The 26,794-nt window shown below is 39.3% G+C and overlaps 2 protein-coding genes across 5 annotated transcripts in view; one reads left to right on the plus strand and one right to left on the minus strand.

Moving 5' to 3' along the window:
- The window catches only part of LOC144018751 (netrin receptor UNC5C-like), a 316,561-nt gene extending 307,342 nt beyond the window's left edge, over positions 1–9,219 (plus strand). For all 4 annotated transcript variants that reach the window (XM_077521273.1, XM_077521274.1, XM_077521276.1 and 1 more), the window contains 5 exons: positions 1,903–2,136; positions 4,276–4,425; positions 4,632–4,796; positions 6,060–6,238; positions 7,606–9,219. In XM_077521273.1, coding sequence (XP_077377399.1) covers positions 1,903–2,136; positions 4,276–4,425; positions 4,632–4,796; positions 6,060–6,238; positions 7,606–7,768 — 891 coding nt within the window. In that variant the 3' untranslated portion in view covers positions 7,769–9,219. The remainder of the gene's footprint in view (positions 1–1,902; positions 2,137–4,275; positions 4,426–4,631; positions 4,797–6,059; positions 6,239–7,605) is intronic.
- A 5,373-nt stretch (positions 9,220–14,592) lies between these two features.
- The window catches only part of bmpr1ba (bone morphogenetic protein receptor, type IBa), a 51,416-nt gene continuing 39,214 nt past the window's right edge, over positions 14,593–26,794 (minus strand). Inside the window, exons 4-13 of the mRNA XM_077522412.1 lie at positions 21,245–21,413; positions 20,629–20,728; positions 19,893–19,995; positions 19,486–19,582; positions 19,260–19,398; positions 18,210–18,402; positions 17,830–18,127; positions 16,457–16,632; positions 15,063–15,193; positions 14,593–14,993 (exon numbers count right to left, since the gene is read on the minus strand). Of these exons, the coding sequence (XP_077378538.1) occupies positions 14,868–14,993; positions 15,063–15,193; positions 16,457–16,632; positions 17,830–18,127; positions 18,210–18,402; positions 19,260–19,398; positions 19,486–19,582; positions 19,893–19,995; positions 20,629–20,728; positions 21,245–21,413 (1,532 nt within the window). The 3' untranslated portion in view covers positions 14,593–14,867. The remainder of the gene's footprint in view (positions 14,994–15,062; positions 15,194–16,456; positions 16,633–17,829; positions 18,128–18,209; positions 18,403–19,259; positions 19,399–19,485; positions 19,583–19,892; positions 19,996–20,628; positions 20,729–21,244; positions 21,414–26,794) is intronic.

The raw sequence follows: 26,794 nt of genomic DNA on the forward strand, positions 1-26,794 counted from the left end.
TGCTGCCTCATGGGCGAAGCCTTGCACCTTCTCCAGGTTTTATAGCGTGGATGTCGCCTCTCCCCATCCGCTTGGCGTGATCTTGGGTCCTGCTGGGGCTTCTCAGTGAGGTTTGTGTCTGAGATCCCTCGCGACTACGCCGGTATTAGTCATTCAGTGCTTAAAGCACCGCCTTCTGGCGGTCGGGAGGGACGAAATAGAACGAAAGTTACAACTGTAACTACGGTTCTATGAGTCCCGGACGACCGCCAGGGCGTCCTGTCGCTCGGAATCCTCGTGTTCACGCGAGAAGATTCCGTAGGAAACGAACCTTGGGTGACACCGGAACTTATACCCTTCTAGGGTCACCAAGGGGTCACAGGTGACTAATTTGGTATGCATTACTCGAACTGCGCATGCGCGAAAGGAACATTCAGTGCTTAAAGCACCGCCTTCTGGCGGTCGTCCGGGACTCATAGAACCGTAGTTACAGTTGTAACTTTCGTTTCAGTTAGTTTTAGTTTTTTAAAATGCATTTTCATTTTTATTTTATTTCATTAACAAAATTGTTTTTTGAATTTTATTTTTTTCATTAGTTTTAGTTAACTAAAATAATCTTGATTAGTAGGGATAATTTTACCCTTTGTTGGATCAAAATATTGACCCAATGGGATGGGTCATATCATCAACCCAATGCCCAACCCAGCATTGGCTCGGCTGGGTCCCTTTTGGACAGCAGTTTTAAGAGTTGAGTAGAATAAGTGTCATTCTGGGAAGGATTGGTATGTCGATAGAGAAATAGAGTTGCTAGTTCGATACAGTAAGGTAAGTAAGGATAAGTGTGGATTGGTCAGTTCATCCGTGCAGTGGAGCATAACAAAGCCACCTGTGCAGCAAAAGAGAACATCCCCCACCCACCACAGAGCACAGCATCACTGCCAACTGTTCATCCAGCCAGCACGTACAGCAGCACTATATGATGTACATCACGTCTGTAGGGGATAAAACCAATAGAAAAGCAGGCGAGAGTTTTTTTTACAAGAAGGTAGGAGACTCCTATCATTCGCAATTTGTTATGCTCCTGTCGTCCTCCTCCTCTCTCATCTTTCCTTTTTTTTTTTTGCTTCTCTTAGCATGACGCCTCAGCAAACTCACCATATGCGTGTTTGTATACTGTGCGCGTGCGCGCGTGCATCATCCCCCGTGCGCTCGTCTTGTGTTTCTTATCACAGCTCCGCACAATGTCTCTGCGCAATTAGCCATGCGTACAACATCTGTGCGCACGCGCGCGTTCGCGTGTTTTTGCAGCAGCGGGGATGTAATGAAAATGAAAAGCGGAATTTCATCAGGAAGTCCATTTGTTTGCAGGAAAATGTTCATTTTCACCATCCAAAAAAAAAAAAATCCAAGTTCAGATCCAGGGGAGTGAAGTAATTAAATTCTGCAGGTGTCGGGCCGCAGTTGTGATTAGCACTAATAAGACATTCATAGCATGGTAGCTCCCCCTGCCCTCTTGTATTGATTGGGCCTCATCTCAAGCAGAGCCACAGACTGTTTTTATTACTCCTGCCTTCAGATACGGGCTACCCGACTTACGAATTTTCGAGCCAAGAGTGGCAATTTTTCTGGTTTGACTTGAGATAAGAGCGCTTTACATTGCAAGTGACTCAAGGGAATCCACAACAAACATTAGACTGGCAGATATCATTAATACATTTTCTATAAAAAAAAAAAAAAAAAAAAAAAAAGAGGCTTCACATTGTTTACATAATTTCCATATAATACTCAGAGGAGAAAGTGTGAAAAATTGTTTCATTCTTTTTAATAGGATTTCATGATACAAACACTATATGATTGTATGAAGTTTAATATCATATATCACAAAAATATTTTGTTGTTTGGTGTTGTCTGCGTATCCAATAGGATGTGGTGGTGGTGGGCGAGGAGAACTTCACCACCCCCTGCTACGTGCAGATGGACTCTGAGGCCTGTCACATCCTCACGGAGACGCTGGGCACGTACTGCTTGGTGGGCCAGTCAGTGGGCAAGGCGGCCGCCAAAAGGCTCAAGCTGGCCGTCTTCGGACCCGTTTCCTGCACCACACTGGACTACCACATCAGGGTGTACTGTCTGGACGACACGCAGGATGCGCTCAAGGTAAGACCCCGCAGCTGTGCACGGACACAACATTAGGTACACTTGCACAATAAATAACGGAAATAAGTAAAACTAGTAACAATAATAACACACAGACGAACCAGGACACAGAACTCCAGCTCCAGATTTAACTCACTAGGCCACACCGCTTAAAGGCACACATCCATAACACAAGTACTACAGTATGTACAGTATAATATACTATATTATTGTTTAAAAAAAAAAAAATTAAAATACATATTGTTATAAAATGTATTATTAATAAAAATAATAAAATGCAGTATTTTTTATAAAATGTATTATATAAAAATAATGTATTATATTATTATTTAAAAAAAAATGAAAAATACATAATTTTATAAAATGTATTATTTAAAAAAAAATAAAACGACAGTATTTTTTATAAAATGTATTATTTACAAAAATAAAAAAATATTTATTATTATTATTAATTTTATAAAATGTATTTTTTAATATTAAAAATACAATATTTTTTATAGAGTGCATTATTTTTTAAATAAAATTCAAAATACATATTTTTTTTATAAAATATTGTTTTTTAAATTATAACAATTTTATAAAATGTATTATTTTTTTAAAATACAATATTTTTTATAAAATTTATTTAAAAATCTCAAAATACATAGTATTTTTATAAAATATTATTTTAAAAAACAATTAAAATACATAATATTTTTTTAGTGTATTTTTTATTTAAAAGTCCAACATATTTTTATAAAATGCATTCCTACAATTGTTGCGTCTTAATGGGATTTAAGTTCATTTCAATGGTGCACATTAATTAAAGTAGTGAATCCTGGCATGTGCACACACATTTGCATATTCTAATTCTGTCTTAATTCAAATCTTTAGTGTATTTTAATTTGTTTTAATTCAACATATTTTCACAACGTATAAGCTCCACTCCGGTTTCTTTTTTTTTATTGTCTGCTCAACACGGCCTCCGTCTCTAAGCCTGAAGTCATCTCAAGAAGAGTTCACTGCTGCTTGTGCTCATTTGCATTTGAAGTCCGACATTTTAAAGGTTTTGAGCGTGCGGCGTCTCCGTCTTTGCGGCGATAAACAAAACCGGGTCGAGCAATGTCAAACTAGCTGACGCTTTAGAGTTTAAACATATTCAAAAGCACCGGAGGGAGCATCTGATACGGGGGAGCTTAACGCTGCTAATTTATGCATGAAGTGATCAAGTCGAGTAGCGACGCACGCGCACACACGCACAGTAACTGTGTGGTTAGCATTTCAAACAAGCAATTCTACCATTAAAAACAACTCTAGGAGATTTGCAATTGAGAGTATTATGTGCTATATGTCTTCTTTCAGAATGGGAGAAGTGGATAGCCACGTGTTTAGCACATAAAGCTGACTTGACTTGACTTGACTTGCCTTGACTTGACTTGACTTGACTTGAGGTGTTTCAGTTGGCATGGTGGCCCTTTAGCCTAAAAAAACCAAAACAAAATGGCCCATCAGTCACAATTTCACAAACATACACGTAAATGTCAAAAGTAGAGTCACATGCTGCTTCACCCTACATAAACTAAAAAGTGTATATTTGTACAGCCCTGTGTAATAGAAAAGTAGTGCTTTGGTGCCATCAGATAGATAGGTGTGTCAACTGTCAAGGAGGGTGAAATGAACAATTAATGAACAATCAAATTATATTTATGCTTTTTTATGTAACTGTAAATGTCAATTGATATTTATTTTCTTTTTTTCTAAAATTAAATACCTAATTATGTAATGAAATGTTGAATTTAATAAAGAATAAATGCATTTTTACTCATCAATTTAAATGTAAATGCCAGATGGGCCAGACTGAAGAACAAAGCTAGCCCTTGTGTATAATGTTAGTGGCTTACAACATAATTGTACAATATTAGAGATGGGCGAGTACCAATATCAGGTCTCGTATCGGCCATATTGGAAGGTATGGAGACTGCGGATACCCAAAATCTGACGTCAAATAAGTCCTCCTTGGCAGTAGTTGGCGCTAAACTGAGGCAGATTGAAACATTCGTACTTGGAGAGCCAAGTATTTTTTGAGGCGGATCCAAGAACATAGTTGATGTTCATGTGATCGTTGTAAAAACGTGTTCTTCTGGCCATCGTCTTTTGCAGGAAGTTCTTCAGATGGAGACGCAAATGGGAGGCAAGCTCCTGGAAGAGCCCAAGACTCTCAACTTTAAGGACAGCACACACAACCTGAGACTGTCCGTCCACGACGTGCCGCATCCGCACTGGAAGAGCAAACTCATCGCTAAATATCAGGTGAGCCACGGGGGCCAAAACTACTCACATTAGTCTGTAGTTATGTATAACTGCACACAGTTGTGAAAACGCCAACTCTAATAAAAATAGAGCTTTTTATTTGACTCCTTTGCTTAAGTAAAAAGTACAAAAGTACACGCTCTGAAATACTAGAGGCCTGTAGACTCGACTTAAGTGCAGTAAGAATGTATTTGTCCCCCTTGCAGGAGATCCCCTTTTACCAGGTGTGGAGCGGTTGTCAAAGGAGCCTTCACTGCACTTTCACGCTGGAGAGGATGAGCTCGGCCGTCACCGAGGTCAGCTGTAAACTGTGCGTCAGGCAGGTGGAGGGCGAGGGGCAAATCTTTCAGCTCAGCAACACCCTGGAGGAGGTATGTGCACCATTGTTCACACCATAAAAGAAGAATGATAGTAAAATATCTATCTATCTATCTATCTATCTATCTATCTATCTATCTATCTATCTATCTATCAATTAGGGATGTCAGGCGATTAAATTAAAAAAAATCATCGTAATTAATTGCATGATTTCAATAGTTAACTCACGATTAATCGCTAATTTTGTAAATTTCCTAAATATACAATAAAATGTACAATAAAATGTTTTTTTCAAAATTTTCTTACTCATACATAAAAGTGGAAAAAAAAAGTTAAACTGATAGAAAATATGGGTGCATACTTTAGTCATTGATGCAGTACTTTCATAATTTATAAAATTGAGTTAAAATTTAAAAGATGCACGGGTATGATATTGATTTGTGTTGAGATATTTTTTCTGCCACTAAATGGCATAATTTCATTTGTAAGACATTGGTGGCAGCTCAGTGCATTTTTCTAGCTATCGAATCTTTAACATGAAGTAACTTGTGAAATTCTGCAATTCTTTGAAATTGTAAAATACAGCTTAAGCCCCCCCCCCCCCGTCTCCACATATATATGCATTATTATTAAATGTAATTATTACTGCTAAATTTTAACATGGATGTGAGAGAGAGAGAGAGAGAGAGAGAGAAAGAGAGAGAGAGAGAGAGAGAGAGAGAGAAAATATATAATTCTGAACATTTATTCAGATAACCTGGTGTACCCCGCCTACTGCCCGGAGCCAGTTGGGATAGGCTCCAGCACCTCTGCGACCCTAGTGAGGAAAAGCGGTTAAGAAAATGGATGGATGGATATTCAGATGATTTTTTTTTTAAGTTCTGTAAATGCATACATTGACCAAAGTCCTCTCGACGAGCCTCCCATCTCATTTGCACAAGTTTGGGCGTAAAGTCCGACGTGGCCGTTGAGATGGAGTTCAAAGCAGTGACATTCCAAAGACAAAAAAAAAAAAAAAAGAATGGTCTGACCTTTGAACCCACCCGGCGTACGCTCTCAGCTTTTTTCGGTACGCCAAAATCAAAGCCCCACTATTCCGGTCATGTCGACGTGACCTCTCGCCCCACTATGAATGATTGAACAGTCGCAGGAAGCTCGACGTAAGACTTTGGTGACTTGTGGACCTTTTGCGAGTGTGGAAGTTAGTGGAGGAACTTCTCTGTGTGCTTCACTTCATTTTATGCCGTCATGCTCTTTATTGTTAAAATATAAATAAAGACTGATGAGCATTTATTTCCATACTTCATTCATTGTAGGAGCTCCAGTGCATAGACACGTCCCTGATGGACCCGGCCAGCAACATCACCACGTTAGTGGGACCGCACGCCTTCCGCATCCCCTTGTCCATCAGACACAAACTGTGCGGGAGTCTGGACGCGCCGCAGACGCGAGGCAACGACTGGAGGATGCTGGCGCACAAGCTCAACCTGGACAGGTGGCCATAAGTGACACGCGCTTTCATTCATTCATTTATTTAGTTGAGCATTTTTGATGATACGAGCGAGCATTTTGTCTCCTGCGTCTTCCCGACTTTTGAGTGTGAGGCAGAAAGTGAGAGTTCAGTGCGAGCGGCAGAGCTGAACAGCAGGAGGCCTCGCTGGCAACAAAGTGTTGACGAGGAAAAACACAAAGTCAAAGGAAGAAAAGACAAGAGTGAAAGTTGGAGGAAGGAAGACGAGGATGAGACTAACTATCAAAGTCTTTCCTCAGGAAGTTCAGGGTCTTTGAAGGACTCACCCGTTCATGTTCTTTTTTTTTTAACAAGCTTGTGTTTTATCACTTTAATCCTCTCTCATGCGTCACACAAGACGAGAGGTTGGGGACTTGAGTCACATGGCTTTTGTCAAACTTGGACTTGTTTGGCTAAAAGATGGCAACAAAACCCTTACTGAGAGGATAAAAACAAAAAACAAAACAAAACAAAAAACACTGTGACCAAGGATCTAGCTTGTACATAATCAAGAGCCCATTTTGCATAAATAATAACAGTAGTTCAATTATTCTGTGCAAACAAATCACCTCCACGTAAGGCTCAATAGTGTTAGCAAGCATGCTAGCACCGTCGGAGGCCATTTTGTTTTGCCACTCACTAAGCATACCTTACTTTAATACATACATAGATTTCGCCGCGGCGTTTTCACATTATTTTCTATCTCCATGGCCAAAATTCCATCGAATTCTGGTTTTACTGGGAGAAGCGCTACATGCACGTTTCATCGCTAATTATATAATTCTAAGTGTTCTCGTATAACTCAAAAGATTCATCGTGTCCTCAAGAATGATGACCAATGAAATGAAAACACTGCCAAATATAGACCATCTGAAAGTCACCATTCACGATACTAAAATAATCAAGCCCAAATGGTGAAGAAATAACAAAGGTTGTCACCAACGCAAGATGGTTGCCTTCTGGCTTCAGTCATGAAAGACCCCTGTCAGTCCAGTTTGTTATATATGTCCGTCAGTTTACTGAGTGACAAATTGGTGACATTATGTGAGTGTTATACTGACCCCTGGTGACCAATGTGCGCACAACAAAAGGAGCAGCACAATGTTGATGGGTAGTGTAGCATGAAATCATGACACGCAAACTGTTAAAAATTCTTTAGATTCGATTTAGTAGTGTATGCTATGACTTTATATTTTCATAACGTACAATACTATTTTGGTATTTAAAAAAAAAAATCACATCTCAAGCATTTTTACAGCTGAATTGCGCTTGAATTCATTCCAGTGGGTGAATTAATTGGGCCTCACACTTCAGTGAACGTTAGCTCCATGTTTGTTTTTGGCATTCCTCAGGTACCTGAACTACTTCGCCACCAAGTCCAGTCCGACGGGCGTCATCCTGGACCTGTGGGAGGCGCAGCACTTCCCCGACGGGGATCTCAATGAACTGGCCGCCGTGCTGGAAGAGATGGGTCGCCACGACAGCAACTTCTGCTCCATGACCGTGGAACACTGACCAGGCCGGGAGACCAACGACACGGACAAATGGCAACGGTGACCACGTACACGGGCCAGGCTAACGGAGGAAGATGCTAGCGGCACGACCAAAAAAAAAACAACAAAACAAAAATCACACACAAAAAATCACTTTGTGAAGTGTCTGTATAACTTTCTGGAACAAACTAAACTGGTGATGTTACTTAAAAGTGGCATTGTATCTAGCGGGTTAAAAAAACGAACTAAGGACATAGATGACAGAAAAGTGTTAACGATGGTTGCTAACTGCTAGCAAGGGTAAAGGGATAAAAATGCTTTGGGAAGTGTTTGTATCAATTTTTACCCATCTAGCAATGTTATGTGAGTGGTATCATATGTAGCGGGCTAATGGGCTAATGACATGAATTAAGGGGAACACGTTTACTCAGCACTAGCAAGCTAAAAAGAAGTTAGCCTGAGGAAAAATGCTTTGGCGAGTGAACAACTGACGACACATCAGGAACAAACTAAACTCACGGTGTGGCTTAAAAGCTGCTGTAGTGGGCTAACAAAATCAGATAAGGACAATAATTGAGGTAAAGCCTTAGTGACAGTTGCTAACCGATAGTAAGCATAAGCGGAAGATAGTTTAAAAAAAAAAAAAAAAAACACTTGGTGAATGTTTTTACAACTTTTATCGGGAACAAACTAAACAAATGATGTTGAAAAATTGGCATCATATGTAGCGGCCAAAAACAAGCTAGGACGTAGTTTGAGGAAAAGCTTTGGTGAGGATTTCTAACCACTTGTGGCGTAAATGTAAAGTAGCTCAAAATGATTTACATTCTAAACAAGAAAAGGGCAAGAGACGAAACGACCCAGCGAATCAGAGGCGACGTCCTATAGTAACTGTCAATCAGAGATTCTACCGGGCAACAAGCCCCTCCCAACTGCCCGCCTCCACTCCGATGATGTCATCATTCGACCAGTTTCCTAGACACAGGCATGGCAGATGAAGCAAAGTACAGATGTTACGTGATACATATGAGCGGAATTTATTTTTGATGAGTATGTGCAAAAAGTAGAGTCTCCTTAATTATTATTCATATTTTTATTTTATGATACTAATTATTATTGAATGAATGAAAGAATGCAAGGCATAGCAAGATAATCTGAGTTACAACTGTAGTATGCAGTATTATTTTTCATAATGACTAACAACCAGCAGGGGGTAGAAGAAAAAAAGAGGAGGCAGTGATGCACCATGATTAATACGCTCTTTTTTTTTTCTTTTTTTTTTCTCTCTCAAATATGTCATCCATATTCATAGTTAGAGCATCTCTGGTGTAAAGTGTGACATCACCGCCATGACTTTGTTGATCTCTAGCGCCATCCAGTGGCCTTAACAATACTATATGTGTATGTTTTATTTGAATGACTCATGTAAATACATGATTGTCATATACAGTATAAAAGTACTATAGTTTTTCACCTCATTGATGATCATTATGTTTATTGGATCATAATTATTTAAAACGTTTCCATGTTACTGCGCTATGGGAATCGTGTTTATTATATTTTTTAGCGACTAAAACAATTAAAAACATTATTTGGAAATAATTCTCAAAACACAAATTTATTTGTTGGTTTATCTTCAATTATATTTGAAGAATTGGGACTCATTATTCCAAAAACATATAATGTAGTGTATTTAAAAAATAAGATAAATATTTGAAATAGTTAGAACAAATTATATCTTTATTTGTTTATATATATATATATATATATATATATATATATATATATATATATATAGAAGTTATATATATATATATATATATATAGAAGTTATATATGTGTTTTTAATGGATTAATTTTTCTTAAAAAAAAAAAGATGTATTTGTATTGCAGATGTATTTGTTCAATTGGGAACTGTTTTTTTTTTTTTTCTGACTAAAATTGTCACCGTATTTACAATCATTTCTTTTTTTCTAAATTTGTATTTATTTCAATTTTATATTGGCACTCAAAATGATAAAACGGGAAAAAAAAATTCTCAGCTATTTAGTTTAGTGAGTAGTTTATTTAGTTTTGTTTGTGTTGTGCTCTCATCCAATTATTTTTTGTTGGGTGAAAAAACATATTTCTTAGGAGGGATAAATAGAGATTCATATTGTTCCAAAAACATTATCATTTTTAAATCATCGTTAATAATTTTTAAAACCATTTTCAGAGTAAAAAGCAAAAATATTTATGGACTGTATTCTAATTTGTATTTATTTATTTTTTTTAAGCCCAAGATTAAAAATCAGGTTTTTCCTGGAAGAAGGAAACAGACAAATTATTTTATATGCATGTTTTTCAATTAAAAATATAAACATTTGAGCAAGGGTGGAAAAAAAAAACATTTTTTCATCCAAGCAAGCATAACAAAATGATGTTATTGCTAAAAATATTGGAGAAGTAATGAAATCGCCCTCAGTTTTGACATGTCCATTATTTGGAGCAATTATTTGACCACAATCTTGAACGTACGTAAACATCACAAGGTAGCAGGCAAAAGCTTGTTGTTGTTGTTGTTGTTTATGTTTCTTTCGTTTATTTTCTCATTTGGGGTTGCTATAAAATGTGCTTATGGGTTGGTTGTTGTGAATGTTTCCTGATGTAAGTGCTGATTGAAAAGGGGTTACAGGGTGCGTTTCAAATGCAAACTCAAACCCAAAGGCGACAACGTTGCCTTTCTTTCTTCATTTTCGAAAATGTGCCAGTCGACGACAAACTTTTCATGGGGACTCGACTGAAACAAATCAAGTGTTGTTATTGTATGGAAACATAAGAAGAAAAAAAACGTTTTCTATTTGACTACAGTGTGTACACTTGTGTACTGTCACTTTACAAGAAAAAAAAAAAAAAAGAAAAAAGTTGTAGGAAGTAGTATGTTTTATTTTATTTGTTTTTGTTTTTTGTCGACTATGCAAACTGCCGTTGGTTGTCATGATGGACGTGTTGGCTGTGCTTGTCCCATTTTGCCGTCGTCTGATTTGAACGTTGCATCCGGCACGCTTATTCATGACTTTGATCTTTTTGCCCCTAATCCCCCTCGACCCCCCCACTCCCGGCTCCTCGTTTTCTGTACAAAGTGTAAGAAAGAATTTTTAAGACGATTAATAAATTATATTTATAAGCAAAATGCTCAACATGATTTGCTGTGCTGCTGTTGTTTTTTTTTCCCTCTGCACAACTTGGAGGTCATATCACTTCCATTTCAACCTTATCTTTGAAACTCATTTGAAAGCTATACCCTCCTTCGAAACCCTAATCCTGTTTTAAACCTTACCTTGAAACCACAACCCTATTTCAAAACCCTAATTCGAAACTAACCCACTTTAAAACCTTAATCTGTTTAAAATCCTACTTTGAAATGCTAACCCTAGTTTTAAACACTACTCTGAAGCCCCAATCCTATTTAAAAACTTAAAAAAAAAATGCCTTATTAGGGACCGCTGCGAGGTCCCTATTGTTTTTGTAAAAATTCTTCTTCTTCTTCTTCTTCTTCTTCTTTATTCTCCGCAAACGATCGCGATTTTGGGTACCTAAACATGTACGAAAACTCACCAAACTTTGCACACTCCTCAGGCCCGGCGAAAAATTTGATATTATGAAGTCGTCATAACAACGCGACTCTATAGCGCCCCCTAGCGTAGAAAAAATAAAAACCAAGCCCGGCATGTTTGAGCTAGAGCAACGAAAAGTGGCAGGCACATGTAGCACCCCGAGACGCACAAAAAAAGTCAATTGGGACCATGTAGCTAAAATGTACAGGAAGTGAGCTATGAATTTTTTAATGTCCAATTTTGGCCTATTTTGGCACATTCACTGTGGTCATGCTTTTTCCCCCTTTGCCAACATTTTTCATCCAATTGACTTCAAACTTGGCATTTATCATCTCAAGACCTCAGAGAACAACTGGGCAAAAAATTTTGCCTTTTCGAAATACTATATGACGGGGGCGGGGCATCAAATATTGCCTTTAAAATTTCATTTGTCCAGAAAGAGCAAATGCTTAATAACTACCATGTTCAAGCTCCAAAAAATCTCAAACTTCTCAGGCAACGTAATAGTCACGGCCTGAAAACATCTATATAATAAAATTCAGTTATACATATAGCGCCACCTAGTGGTAACAATAAATGTCATACTTTACGTTTTTAGGTACTGTGCTGAGCTCATTGAAGGGATCCAGTTGAAAATTGGTCAGAAAAGCCTTAAGATGTTGATCATGCCCCACACCGAATATTGTAACTTTTCATCAAAGGGCGTGGCCGCTACGGTGACGCAAAGTCTGAAGATTTTTCGTGACAATAAAAGCTGCATTAACTTGACCGAGATGATCCTATCTTCGCAAAATTTCACACATTTGATGAGAGTCCAGCTCTAAAGACATCTACGAATTTATATTTCATCTTACTGATAGCGCCACCTTGTGGCATTTTTTTTTCTTACGAATCTTCTTCTATGTTTTTGTCCCAACACGTTAACTGGACCTACCTCAGATTTGCTCAGATGAGGGTTTCGGCCTTCATGATGTCACAACACTAAGTTTGTGAGTTTTTGCGAATTGCTGTGGGCGTGGCTAAGCGCTGTTCGCCAAGAAAACAACGCCGGTTTTGAGGATCTAAACATGCACAGAAACTCATGAAACTTGGCACACACATCTGGCCTGGTAAAATGAGCAATATTTTATTGTTGATTGTGCTATTTTTACAAAAATTACTCAATAGCGCCCCCAAGAAATTTTTAACGAAGCAGCCCCGGTTGTACGTTTAAGCAAGAATGACGAATATTTGTAGGTGTATGAGGGAGCCCAAGACCTACAAAAAAAAGTCTCTTGGACCCATATGCTGAAATGAACAGGAAGTGAGCTACGAATTTTTGAATGTCCCATTTTTGACGATTTTTGCACATTTACAGACGGCATACTTTTGCCCACTTCTCCTACACGTTTCATCCGACTGACTTCAGACTTGACCTGGACCATGTCAAGACCTGAGCCAACGACAGGGGGGAAAATCTTGACTTTTCGAAATACTATATGATGAGGGCGGGGCATCAAAATTTGTGTTTCGCACTGAAAAAGGATATGCTTAATAACTCCCCGGTACATGCTCCAAAAAATCCCAAACTTGACATGTATGTTTATAGTCAAGTGCCTGAAGCACTTACTTTCCACCACTCAAAATGTTCACTGGCATCAGACCGATCCAAACATACGTACTTTTTTATTTTGTTTTATTTATTTTTGAGAGCCTCTATGGACAATAACAGCAACATTGTGCAATGAGTACGAGCGATGATGTGTATATATACTTTTACAAAAAATACAAATCAGGGCAAATCATTCCCTAAAAATAAAAGAGTACACTGATTTTTGCAGATCTTAACATTCACCAAAACCCATTGAGCTTGACACACTCATCACACCTGGCAAAAGAAAAATCCACATGTAAAGGTTTATTATGCCATTTTCAAAGAAACTCTGCTCCCAATGTGCCAGTACCCCAACGTGCAAGTACCCCAACGTGGCCCGGGCTGCGAGGGCCCTTTATAGCTGCTTGCAGCTCTAGTTATACATTGTTTTTGTTTTGTTTTTTTTATAGACGCCTTATGATACATTGTCATCTTTTTAAAAAAAAAAATACTTTATGGTCATGTTTTTTTAAAATGCTTTTACTATACATGGTCATTAAAAAAAGGAGGGAAAAAATGCATTGCTATATATCTGGTTGCTTTAAAAAAAAAAAAAAAGCCTTACTATACATTGTCATTTTCTTTAAAAGGTGCCTTATGATACATCGTCATCTTTTAAAAAAAATGCATTACAATACATGGTTGTTATAAAATTAAATTTTAAAAAAAGCGCCTTACTATACATGGTTATTTAAAAAAAAAAAAAAAAAAAAAAAAAGACGCCTTACTATCCGTTACTAAACATGGTTGTTTTAAAATTAAAACAAGAAAATACCATGGACGTTCAAAAAAAAAAAAAAAATAATAAATCATGCCTTACTATACACGGTCTTTTTTTTTTTTTTCTTTTATAAAGACGCCATTGGTCATTTGATGGTCATCTTTTTAATGCTTTACTATACACGGTTGTTTAAAAAATAAATGCCTAAAAATAAACAACTGTGTATAGTAAGGCATTTTTTGAGGGGAAAAAAATGCCTTACTATACACAGTCGTTTTAGAAAAATGCCTATTTTTGAAAATGCCTTACTATACAAGGTCTTTTTTTTTTTAAGACGCCTTTTGATCATTTGATGGTCATCTTTTTAATGCTTTACTATACATGGTTGTTTAAAAAATAAATACCTAAAAATAAACAACCGTGTATAGAAAGGCATTTTTTATTTTTATTTTTTTTATTTTTGGGAAAAAACGCCTTACTATACACAGTCGTTTTAGAAACACGCCTTACGATACATGGTCATATTTTTGAAAATGCCTTACTATACATGGCTGTTGCTACATGGTACACAATCGTTTGCCCAGATCTACTGAGGCAATTGTATTTTGGAAATTTGATGAGAGCAATGAGAAATTCCATTCAGGTGACACCAATTGGGATTTGTCCACGGTAGGTATTTTGAAAATGTCTTTTTAGTTTGAAGAAATGTGCCAAACCTATGGAGAAAACCTTGAAAATCCCACTTTTAAACCCTAATTCCTACTCAAAACCCTGCTTTGAAACCCTAGCAGTTTAAAACCCTGATTGATTTATTTTTTTGTTGCTCTTGAATCTTCGGATTTTAACGAGCAAGTCAAGGAAACACCACAGTCCATAATCAACATCAGAACAACAGGTCCGTTCTAACGAATACTTTTTAATGAAGGTTTGACATGGAAAATACACGAAGCCGCGACGAGCAGAAAACAAAACATTTTTTTGTACACGCTACAAATGTAACCAGCATGAAGAAAACCACATTCAAGCCTCACAGTACACTTTTATTTATTTTTTTGTCACATAGTGCCAGCCCGTCTTCCTCACACTTGACGCGTCTCCTTCTCCGACGAGCTACGTCAGCTTTCACAGAAAGCACCTCGATGCGATGCGATGCGATGCGAGCGAGCGAGCCTCACAACTTGATATCTTGCGATTCCGACATCTTGGCCAGCGTCTTCTTCACCCGCAGAGCCGTCAGGCGGCAGGCCGGATTCTGAGCCCAACACTCGCTCATCAGCTTCCCCATCTGACGCAAACACTGCGGGGCGGAAACAGCAGATTGCTCACGCGTGTGCTTCGATCGCGTGTCGGGCCGGGTTTTATTTACCTCATCGCTGGTCCAGCGGTTGGGGAAGGAGGGCCGCAGTCTCTTGATGCAGACCACCTCTCGCATGTCCTCGTACGACGGGTCGCTCGGGACCAGGTCGTGGTAGGGCAGCTGGTACTCCTCTAGGATGCCTTCATGCCCATGAAATAAATAAAAAAAAAAATAAATAAATAAAAAAAAAAACAGCCTTGAGTTAGAGAGTACCCATAAATAAGAAAATAAGAGTGGACAGGATTTGGAACCTCATGGGGAAAAAAAAAAAACTAAATTTGGGGGATGGTGTCAGAAGTGGGATGCTAACCCACCACTTCATCTGTATTATTCCTCTCTACTTTATAGGTAAATAAATGTTCGAACATGGGGAAAAAATGGTATTCATGGTGGTGTAGATTTTTGTGGCTCCCACTTCTGACACCATTTTGCACCTCTGTGTAGTCCGCTCATGCTCTCTTCAATTCTATACCTATCAGATTTTAAAATAAATTAAATCTGTGCACTACAACAGGTATGCCACAGATGGCTTAGCAGCATCCAACTTCTGACACTATATTTTCACCTTTTTTATCCCAAACTTTTCCCATTAGGTGAAGTAAAAGAAAGTAGACTAAATGCACAAGTCACAACTGCCGTTGTGCCTTAGCATCCCACTTTTGTAACAATTTTTCACTTGGATTTGACAACAAAGTGGCAGTTCACATACAACCTCGTGTGTTAACATCCCCCTTCTGACACCTTTTCAACATTTGAGAAGAACCATACAACTTTATTTGAACCTTTATACAAAAGCATGCAAAAGATGGCTTAGCATCCCACTTCTGACACCATTTTTTTCACCTGCTTTCCTGTCAGGTCGACAGCATGAGAAATTACACTAAATCAGCATGTCAAAGGCTTAGCATCCCACTTCATAGACCATGTTTTACCTTGATTTGAACCTTTTCCTATTAAGCTGGAAAAGCAGTACTCTGAACAGGGATGTCACAGCTGACTTTGTAAGTTAGCATCCCACTTCTGACAATTTTTTTTCACCTTCTTTCCTAATTAGGTTGACAGCATGAGAAATTACACTAAATTGGCATGTCAACGTTGGCATAGTGGTTTAGCATCCCACTTCATAGACCATGTTTTGCCTTGATTTGAACCTATTCCTTATAGGCTCGAAAAGCATTACTCTGAACTGGTACGTCGGCTGACTGTATCTTAGCATCCCACTTCTGACACTATTTTCTTTTAATTACTTGCTTCTCCTATTTGGTTGAAAGCGAGACAAAGCACCACAATTGGGCATTACAGACAGCATAGTGATTGAGCATCCCACTTCTGACACCTCTGCGTAGCACCATCAACCTGAATTTGAACCATTCTTTGTCGTCGCGCACAAATGGGTGCCATACCTCCTGACACGCAGCGACGGGCGATCTCCCACAGGATGAGTCCGAAGCTGTACATGTCGGCCATGATGTACGACTGGAAGTGGGTCCTGTTCAGCGTCTCGTCCAGAACCTCGGGGGGCATGTAGCGCTTGGTGCCCACTCGGGTGTTGGGGGGGATGTCCACCTCGTTCGTGTCGCTGCGAGACATGGTGGAGTTAAAAAAAACAAAAAAAACATGGACGCTACCTGGGCAAGACACACATGACATCCCACTTCTGACACCAATTTGCACCTCTTAACTTTGATTTGACCCCACTAACTGGGCAAGCCACAGTTAACTTTGTGTTTAAGTATCCCACTTCTGATACCATTTTACAGTCCTGACGAGTGTCCTTAAAAACATAAATCCAAAATCTGTTTAGGGTTGAAAAACATGTAGACGTATCCCACTTCTGACACCATTTTGGAATTCTGAGTAGTGTAGCCTTAACTTTGGTTTGAAAAATAATTTATTTGATTTAGAAAAATAATGATATAAATATTGGGCATGTTGCAGAGATTATTTGTGGCCAAGGATCCCACTTCTGACACCAATTTGCACCTCTTAACATTGATTTGACCCCACTAATTGGGCAAGCCGCAGTTAACTTTGTGGTTAAGTATCCCACTTCTGATACCATTTTACAGTCCTGACGAGCATCTTTAAAAACATAAATCCAAAGTCTATTGAGCGTTGAAAAACATGTAGACTTATCCCACTTCTGACACCATTTTGGAATTATGAATGCCTTAACCTATATACATATTGGGCATGTTGCAGGGTTTATTTGTGTCCAAGGATCCCACTTCTGACACCACTAGCCCCTTTGTGCAATAGTTTTAACCTTTATTTTAAAGTGAGTCTATTAGGTTGAAAAACAAATCTATTTACAGTTCTGTCATAATAAAATGTTACAGAGTAACTTTTTGGTGAAATTTTGTGAAAAAGGGATACTTGACACATTAAGCCATTTTCAGTGGTAAAAAGTTCATATTTTGCCTATAATTTATGTGGTAACTTCATTATTTTTCATGTACAATTAAGATCTTTAAAAAGTAGTTTTTCTACTTGCTGTCGACTGATGATGACATCACCTGTGCTGAGGAAGTAGGTAACGACCAATCATGGCTCAGTTTGCTGACCAAACAGGTGAGCCATGATTGGCCGTTATCTACTTCCTCAGCACAGGTGATGTCATCATCATCAAATTCATTCTGGACAAAATGTGAACTTTTCACTGCTGAAAATTGTTCAGTGACTCAAATATCCCCTTCACCCTGATTTCTACCAACTGGACATTCCATGGACATCTCAAGGCAAAGCATCCCGCTTCTGACAGCATTTGGTGACGCACCTGATGAACTTGACGGCGAGACCCAAGTCGGCGACGCAGCAGGCGCCGTTCCTCTTGACCAGGATGTTTTTGCTCTTCAGGTCCCTGTGGGCGATGGCGGGCTTCCCCTGCGTGCCGAAGATCTCCGTGTGGAGGTGGCACAGGCCCGACACGGACGAGTAGGCCAGCCGCAGCATGGCCTTGCTGTCCAGCGTGGTGGACTTGAGGAAGTCGTAGAGCGAGCCGCTCTCGTGGTAGTCGGTGATCAGGTACAGCTGCGTCCACGAGCCCGTGCCTTTGATGTCCGCCGCGATGAATCCTGTGAAAGCCAAAGCGTTGATGTTTGTCATGTGTACCCCCGAAAAATGACTACTCAAACGACGACGGATTGACATCTTTACCGAGTATGTTCTCGTGCCTCATGAGGCCCGTCTGGTAGATCTCGGTCTCTCGGAACCAGCTGGCCTCCTCGGTGGTGAAGAAGACTTTAACCGCTACTTTTTCCCCTCGCCAGCGACCCATCCACACCTCGCCGTAGCGTCCTTTGCCTATCTGCTTCACCATCTGGATCTGCTTGGCGATTGTCCTCTGCACCTGGGGGGGGGGGGTCAAACATTGGAGGCTAAAACTCTTTAAGTGTGCCCCTGCATTGTGGATATTTTGAGGATGTATTATTTGTATGTGTCGCTGCTTCATTTATGTAAAAGCAGCAGTTGTCTGAATGTTTACATTTAACATAATCTTTAGTATGCTAATTTTGGGTTAACCTAGGGATGGGCCGATACCAGCCTTTTTTCAAGTACTCGAGTACTCGTGACGCAGACGAGTACAAGCGACCGATGGCAGAGGGGGAAGGCGTTAAGTGAGTCCTCCTTGCCTGTAATTGTCGCTAGCTTGCAGCAGTTTTTCACCAAAACTTCACCGGTTTGGAAATACTTCAAAATTGTGAATCTTAAACTAAAAGAGCATTTTTGTGTTTTATTTTGAGCATTAAGACTATTGAAGAGTGACTGTGCTGTTTTTTTTTTTTTTTGTCAAAATTAAAGGAAATATATTTGTTTAAAAATATCTTTGAGTGATTTTTTTTTTTTATTTGTCAAAATGTACTACTGGTATCTGCAGTTGGTATCGGTATCGGTGAGTACTGAGGGTCTGAGTATCGGTATCGGTATCGGTCTGAAAAAAAGTGGTATCGAACATCCCTATGTTAGCCCATCAATAGCCTGTCACATATATATATAAATATGCATTAAGCTAACAGATTGTTTATTATATAAATATATATTTAGTTAAACATTTTGGTTGTTTAAATATACTGTACAACTTCTTTCTCAGATTTTCACCTATAATCGGTGTGTCTGGAATGCACTCCAGCAATAAAACGAAGTTGGACTGTACAGTAGTATATTCCCTATTTACTGGCTCCTAGTAGTGCAGTACTCCCATCTCACCAGCAGGGGGAGCCCCGAGCCTGAACCAGAGCTCTGCGACTGCTCGATCAAATCCTTCAGGGACTCTCCGGGAGGAATGTAGGTCTCATCCTGCTCCAGGCCGATGGTGTAACGAGGACGGGACACCTGACGCTTATATCTATTTAGAAAATAAATAAACACATACAAACACAATGAAGAGCCTGCAGAGCCTTTTACTGAAGAAAATTTTCTGGATAATATTCACCTAAAGTAGCAGAAGACAATAATACCAGCCAGGATGATGCTGCAGACAGTGACGGAGATCAACAAGGCCATATGGTGGATCTTCCCATCTACATAGACTGGAAAAAAAAAAAAAAAAAAAAAGAGTGTACATGGAAACAAATATTTAATACACCCAACTTAACCAATTTAAGCACAGATCAAGTCAACTTCTCAAAAACAAGCTTGGTAATTAAGCATCGCTGATTTGTCTAGGCTTCCGGACAGGAACTTATTATGGCTAAAATGATCCCAAACCAAAATGGTTCCGTTTCAGACATGGATTCTTCATATTTTGACCCAATTTCATGTCAATCGGTAGAACCGGTTTAGGGGGCAAAGTCATCCTCACCACCATCCTACAATTATTATTTTAGAAGATAAACTTACGAGGCGGATCGAGAGGGGGGAGAGTAGGATGAAGATATCGATTGCAGTAATCTTGGTTTGTGCAGCATTCCAATGTCCGCCTTTGACGCGAGCTCCCTGTGTCCTAAACACAACAAAGCAAGACATATATGATATTTGCAGTGGTAACTTGATTCACGAATGACACGTTTCCTACTTTTATATGATAAATGCCAAGATGGGTGCATACTTGATGTAAACAGATATGGAAAAGGAAATCTACTACTCAGGATTGCATATGACAAATGTGCAAAATTGCTGTGCAGTTCATTTTGGATGTGTCCATAGATTCATTTAGCACACGAAGGACAAAAGGCAGTGGCTGAAAGAGAAAAAACAATTAGAAGCGACGAGCAGAATTATATTTTTTGCTCAAATGCTAGAAACAAAAATGATTGCAACATATCATTTACTCAACAATATAATTTTGACGGTTGTGAATGATCAAAGGTCTGATTTGGAGCCAGATGCCAACTGTTGATGAAATTCATTTCATTTCCTTGCGTCTGGGTCAATTTAGCACATAGTCACAATTGTCTGGTGCAGGCTTCTCCCAGTGCAGTTTTCCGCATGTGCTTTGCATGTTAAATCAAAAAATGGCATTTATGCGGTTGCAGGCGTCATGGAACTAATGCAACAAATGAATCATGGAACATCTGTGCACATTTTCATGCATGAAGTCCTAAAAATCAATTTGAAATCGTTTGGATCTCCTCACCCGGCACTGAAATTCGGATCCGACCATCCCCAGACAACCTGCAGTCAAGACGGGAACGCCGCCATCTTCCTCCACCATGGTGAAACAGTAGCCATCCGTCCTGAAGAACATCGTTTCAGTTATTCCGTTCAATGGAGACGAACGTGCCGGCGTACTAGGGCTGGGTATTGCCGCCAACATCATGATACGATACGTATCACGATACAGGGGCCACGATACGATACGTATCACGATACATATGTATCCCAAATAAGACACTTTTTTTTTTTTTTTTAAACAAAAAAGAGGAAAATTGGTACACTGAGACACGTGCCATGTTAAGTTTATCAATAGATAAATGTTGACATTTTTCCTCTGCTTTCATTTTTCTTAGCAAGACACAGTGTCCAATCACCAGTGAGCTATTTTTGCATTAATTGAAGGAAATTAACTTCAAAGACGCTGCTGGGTTTTATTTTTTAGGTACAATGCAAGCCGCAAAGGCAAACGTGAACTGCCAATTTAAAGTTAACGAGCAATATCGATTCTGACGCCTGCATATCGATACGTGTATTGTGATGAGGCCCGCAACGATATATTGCCGTATCGATTTTTTGAGCACACCCCTACGCCGTACCTGCACGTGTTGTTGGTGGAGTCGTCCGGGCAGTGATGGTTGCAGTGACACCAAAGCTGCGGCTGCGGCGAGGAAGCAGTGGAAGCACTTCCGCTGTTCTCTTTCCCGCCGTCCACCGCCGCTGCTTCCCTACTGGATGCTCGAATCAGCATGCTGTCCAATATGTTGCCTGAGAGACGGAGGAAGAGCAAACCTCGTATTTGGTACCTGGGCCTTCAGTGTGGACCTAATAAACCTCTTAATGCCACCACTAGCATGTCGCAATTATAGAAACTGGTGGTGTCAAAATTAGTTAAAGTTTCTATAACACCACAAATTTTTTTCAACATGCGATTAATGACTGCCCCTTACTTGGAAAGCCTGTCCTGGGGGAATTCCAGTCACAACACAGCAGACATCCATCCATCCATTTTCTTGACCACTTACTCCTCACAAGGGTCACGGGGGGTGCTGGAGCCTATCCCAGCTGGCTTCCGGCAGTAGGCGGGGTACACCATGAACTGGTTCCCAGCCAATCGCAGGGCACACAGTAACCACTCATACTCATACTCACAAGCACACCTCGGGACAATTCAGAGCGCCCAATTAACCTGCCAAGCATGTCTTTGGAATGTGGGAGGAGACCGGAGTACCCGGAGAAGACCCACACGGGCATGGGGAGAACATGCAAACTCCACTAAGTAAGGCCGAAGCCTGGACTCGAACCTGCGTCCTCAGTACTGGGAGGCGGACGTGCTAACCACTCATCACCGTGCCGCCCCACAGCAGACATGTCTACATCAAAATTTAGCAGTTATAAATTTAACAATAATGCATATATTTGTGGAGACTGGGGTCGTTTTGTTTTGCAATTTTAAAAATATGCAGAATTTCACTTCATGTTATGTATTAGCAGTGTTGCCACAGTTACCTTGAAAAAGTAACTTAGTTACTTTACTGATTACTTGGTTTTAAAAGTAACTAAATTGCCTTACTGATTACTTGATTTTAAAAGTAACTAAGTTAGATTAAAAGTTACTTTTTAGTTACTTTCAGCAGCTGCCGATAACACCATCTCAACATAAAAATAATGCGGTAGAAACGGAGTTCCAAATACTTTATTGAAAGTGCATTTTTAACATGAAAATAAAGTTGTTGTTTTTTTTAATGAAAAACAAAATAGGCAGTCGCTCTTGACTTCTTGTAACATAAATACTTTTTATAAAACAAAAAATACAAATCTATCCAGGTTGAAAATGAAAATCCCCTTAATTCCTCTATTGTTTGTTCCGCTATTCCAGTGTGTACACTTGAGTCGACTCGTGCATGCTGAAAACTAGGGGTGGGAATCTCTGCAATGAGGCCGATTCGATATGTATCTCGATACACAGGTTGCGATTCGATTGAAAAACGATTATCTTTCAGAACAGAATGGTTCGATACGGTTCGATTAAGTTTGGGAACGATACAATTTTCGATTCGATACGATTCATTTCAATATTCACAACTTATAGTGAAATTTGTTGCTTGTAAACATTAATCTTAAAACACCACAAATTTTTACAGTATCTACAAATGTGAACAACAACAAATATGTCTTCTATATTTTTATATTTTGAATCAATTATTTAAATATACCGCAACAAAGGGCTGGGCGATATGACTGAAAAATGTATCAGTTTAAATATTTATTAGTAGTTATTGACAGTTATAATTGTTTTTTTTTGTTTTTTTCCTCTTCAAAATAAGGATCAGGAAAACAAAAGGTTGATAATTTAATGTTAAATATAAATATTTAACCTTTAGACAGACACCAACACAATTAAACAGAATATGTGCACATTGTGAAGTATTTCAGAAACATAAATTTAAGACATGAAATAAACCTACCGTCCAGCCAAAAGAAATATGAAGCCACCTTATGGAACAATAAATCTATCAAACACATTTTAACCACAATATATGCAAAAATATTTCCAAAAGTTAATTTCCCTTTTTAATCAACAATTTTAGTTTTTAACTATTTTTGTTTTTCTTTTGCCATGACATTCATTTTTGGTATGACATCTTTTTTGCTTTTTTGTTTTTTATCTGAGACTTGATGACCACAGAATCACTAGTGTTTATATTTTGTTTTTTTGGGCTGTCGTTCATTTTGAGTTTGATGACGTAATCGCGGGCACGTCTCAGTTCCCTGCTGCTCATGCTAGTTGTAGACATTGACAGGGAGCCACAAACTGAGAAATGAGATACTTGCAGTGTGCTTTTAGCATAGCTGGTGTGTTGGCTGTGGGACATACCTGTGTCGTTTGAATCCATGCCTTGGATCGTCACGGGAGTTATTCTTTTTGGCTCGCGCGCAGTACCAACGCCGGCCCGGGACATACAAGTGCACCGAGAGGACTCGATAGCAATGGGAAATACCGAGATGTACGGCACCGGCTTCTGCTAACTGTCTCCATTTGCATGATGTCACTTGTTGTGCGCGCGCGCGCCGTGTCGCGAGCACGGCGTTGACGGTAGGCTCCCCCCCAAGGTGCGTAACGTCTTTGCATTATGTTTACAGCATCCGGGGAATGACGCGTCTCTGAGCGCTACTTTGCTAGCTCTCTGTAAACACGGAAGTAGCTTGAATAGTGATGCTACTGAAATGTAAACAAAGTAAGTAGAGCACGGCGCAGAACTCTTGCTATTGTTATGAAAACCATAAAGCCTCACTCGCAACCGATTCACAGCCACGCGATATCCGGTCCACTACTGAAAACGTGACTTGTCTGACGTCACTCCCCCTGGCGAGAGGGCCGAGACGACCTCATCCCATAATGCTTCACGGACCAGGATGGAAATATTATTATTATTATTTTTTTTTTTACCACTTTTATGGTCCATAATGTACACTTTTTTTGTTGCGTTGTGTGCCTGTTGGTTAATAAAACTAGTAGTAAAAGTATCATCAATTTTGTTTTGAATGTGCAAACCATTCACGACCAGACCATGGCTGAATTCAGTGTGGTGATCAATGACTTCCGCCTCATCTTCATAGTTAGCGGCAGTTGTTTGTGACTGTTACAACAGTGAGATATTTTGCATTCTTCATGAAAATGTGGAGTAACGCATTGAATCTCTGCACAGTAATTTTAATCAGACTACTTTGTAGAATAAAGTAACGCATTAGACTAATAGTTACTTTGGAAAGCAAATTTTTTTAGTAACTAAGTAACGCGTTACCGGCAACACTGTGTATTAGATATTGTAGCTCTTATAGGAAAAGAAAAAAAAACACTGAGCTGTCACCAATGTCTTACAAATGCAATTATGCCATCTAGTGGCAGAAAAATGACCTCAACACAAATCAATATCACACTTGTTTTTTTAAGGTACAGGATATCTTTTACATTTTAACTCAATATTATGAATTATTCTGAAATGACTATCAATGACTAAAAGATGCAGGCATATTTCCCTTTATTAACATTTTCCCCACGTTTATGTTAACAAGAGTATGAAAACATATATTTTATTGTACATTTAGCACAGATATAAAATTTGCGATTAATCATGAGTTAACTATTGAAGTCATGCGATTAATTATGATTAAAAAATTTAATTGCCTGACACCCCCAATAAAAATCATCGATACTAGGTACAAAAATACAAAATGTCTGCAACTGTCATTTAGAATCAAGCTAATTGACCAAAGCATTGAAAAATCATACTTGCCAGAGATGTTGATTATTAAATGTATTAATTTGTGCAGGCTGCAAAAAGTATTCCTCAAGTTGGATTTCAAATCTAGTTACCAAAAATATGCTTCCCTGCAAGCCAAGTTGCACCCTCACCTCTCACCAATGCCTTCAGTTTGTAACCTTGCATGGACACAAACAGCATACAGCAGATACTGTACTGATAAGTCTGATAAGTCCTTTCCCACAACACATGCTTTTTCAATCTTACTAGTCAAGCTTTCCCAAAAGAAGCAGAACAAAGCTTCGGTATTCCGTCTTATCCTATTTCAAAGAAGCACCTGTTTGTCACTTGAGGGAGGATGTGTGGGGGGGAGTGTGTGAAAGTGCAAAAAGTAGCTCTCCTCCAAAGCTTTTTTGGATTTTCATTCATTCCGGCACGCTCATTGAGAGCAGATGCCCGACAGCTGCGAGAGGAGATGCTGAGAACTGAGCGTGGGGGGGTGTCCTCTCTCTCTCTCTCTCTCTCTCTCTCTCTCTCTCTGACAGACATGCACACTTCAAGTTTTTTTTTTCCTCCTGCTGCTACCACGCAAGAAGCTAAAGTCTGCACCCTGATCCGTTTTTGTTGTCTGTATATATGTGAAGATGCTGATCATGTTGATGATTTTTCATAACAAAAATAATTTAACATGGTAGGAAACGGATAAATACCAATATGCAACATTTAATTTCTATAACTCTCAATATTAACATTCTGAAATGATCACTTCAGCTATTTTACAGATGAGACCAGCAGGCTACTTATTCTTGGTGCCCAAAGTTGCTAACCAAAACAGAAACACCAAAACAGGCAAATAATGAATCATTCAAAAGATTCATATCATGTTGAAAAGGTATTCCACCCTAAGCAATATCATAAAAGATTTTACGAGATAACTTATTTTATTTATTTTTTTAAATTGAGCAATTAGGGACTTATTTATTGAATGGGACAAACAATCAAACACAAAAACAAAATAAGAACAAACAAGATGGACCAAGGTTTTAAAAGGAAGTCACTCGAACGAGGACTAAGTGGAGGAGTCGGAGAGGGGGTGGGCGGCTGGGAACCGGGATGACCAAAACGAGACGTGACAGATCTGCGGGGAACTATTGCGGCTGCTCACAAGAGACGCTGGCCTTTGCCGCTCTTTCTCTCACTCTGCAGCCCTCCTGCAAACACTTAGCGCCTCTGTCCCGCTCTCGCTCGCTCCATATCTCTTCATGATTGCGGATCTTGACGGTAACCTTGTCATCCTCCATTAGCTTTCCTTTTATCCAACCACTCGTTTTTGTCATTTTCCTGGTGTGGCTTCTCTGCGTGGGTCCGGCGGGTCGTCATGCGAGGTGCCGCCGTGCTGTTGACAAAACACAAAAGGCCTGCACCCAGCATCCGCCACTAGCACGCCGTGTAAGATAGGAGCAACCGGGCGGAATAGTCAGTTAATTCCAATGACCAAGGACCACATAATAATAATACTGCAGCTTCCACTGATAAAGCGTAATACAGACAACATTATAGGGGAACAAAGGTCTCTTGTATCTACTTTTTGGAATGTTGGCCACAGTAATGAAACACATTTTACTTGAGAAGAGACTAAGGGCTATGGCAGCAAACTGGAGACTGTGGAGTACAACACAATACATGCTAATGAACAAAACCAGAGAAGCGTCTGTGTAATTACTTATTAACTCATTTGCTCCCAATAACGTGGAAATACGTTTTTTAAAATGTTTTACGTGTCCCAAAGACGTATTTATATGTTTTTTTGTTTTTTTAATGCTAGAGCATACAGAAGACTTTGATGCAGCCTCTCAACTGCAAAGAACGGTTGCAGAAATGGTA

This window comes from Festucalex cinctus, chromosome 5 (genome assembly GCF_051991245.1).
Source record: "Festucalex cinctus isolate MCC-2025b chromosome 5, RoL_Fcin_1.0, whole genome shotgun sequence".
NCBI lineage: Eukaryota > Metazoa > Chordata > Actinopteri > Syngnathiformes > Syngnathidae > Festucalex > Festucalex cinctus.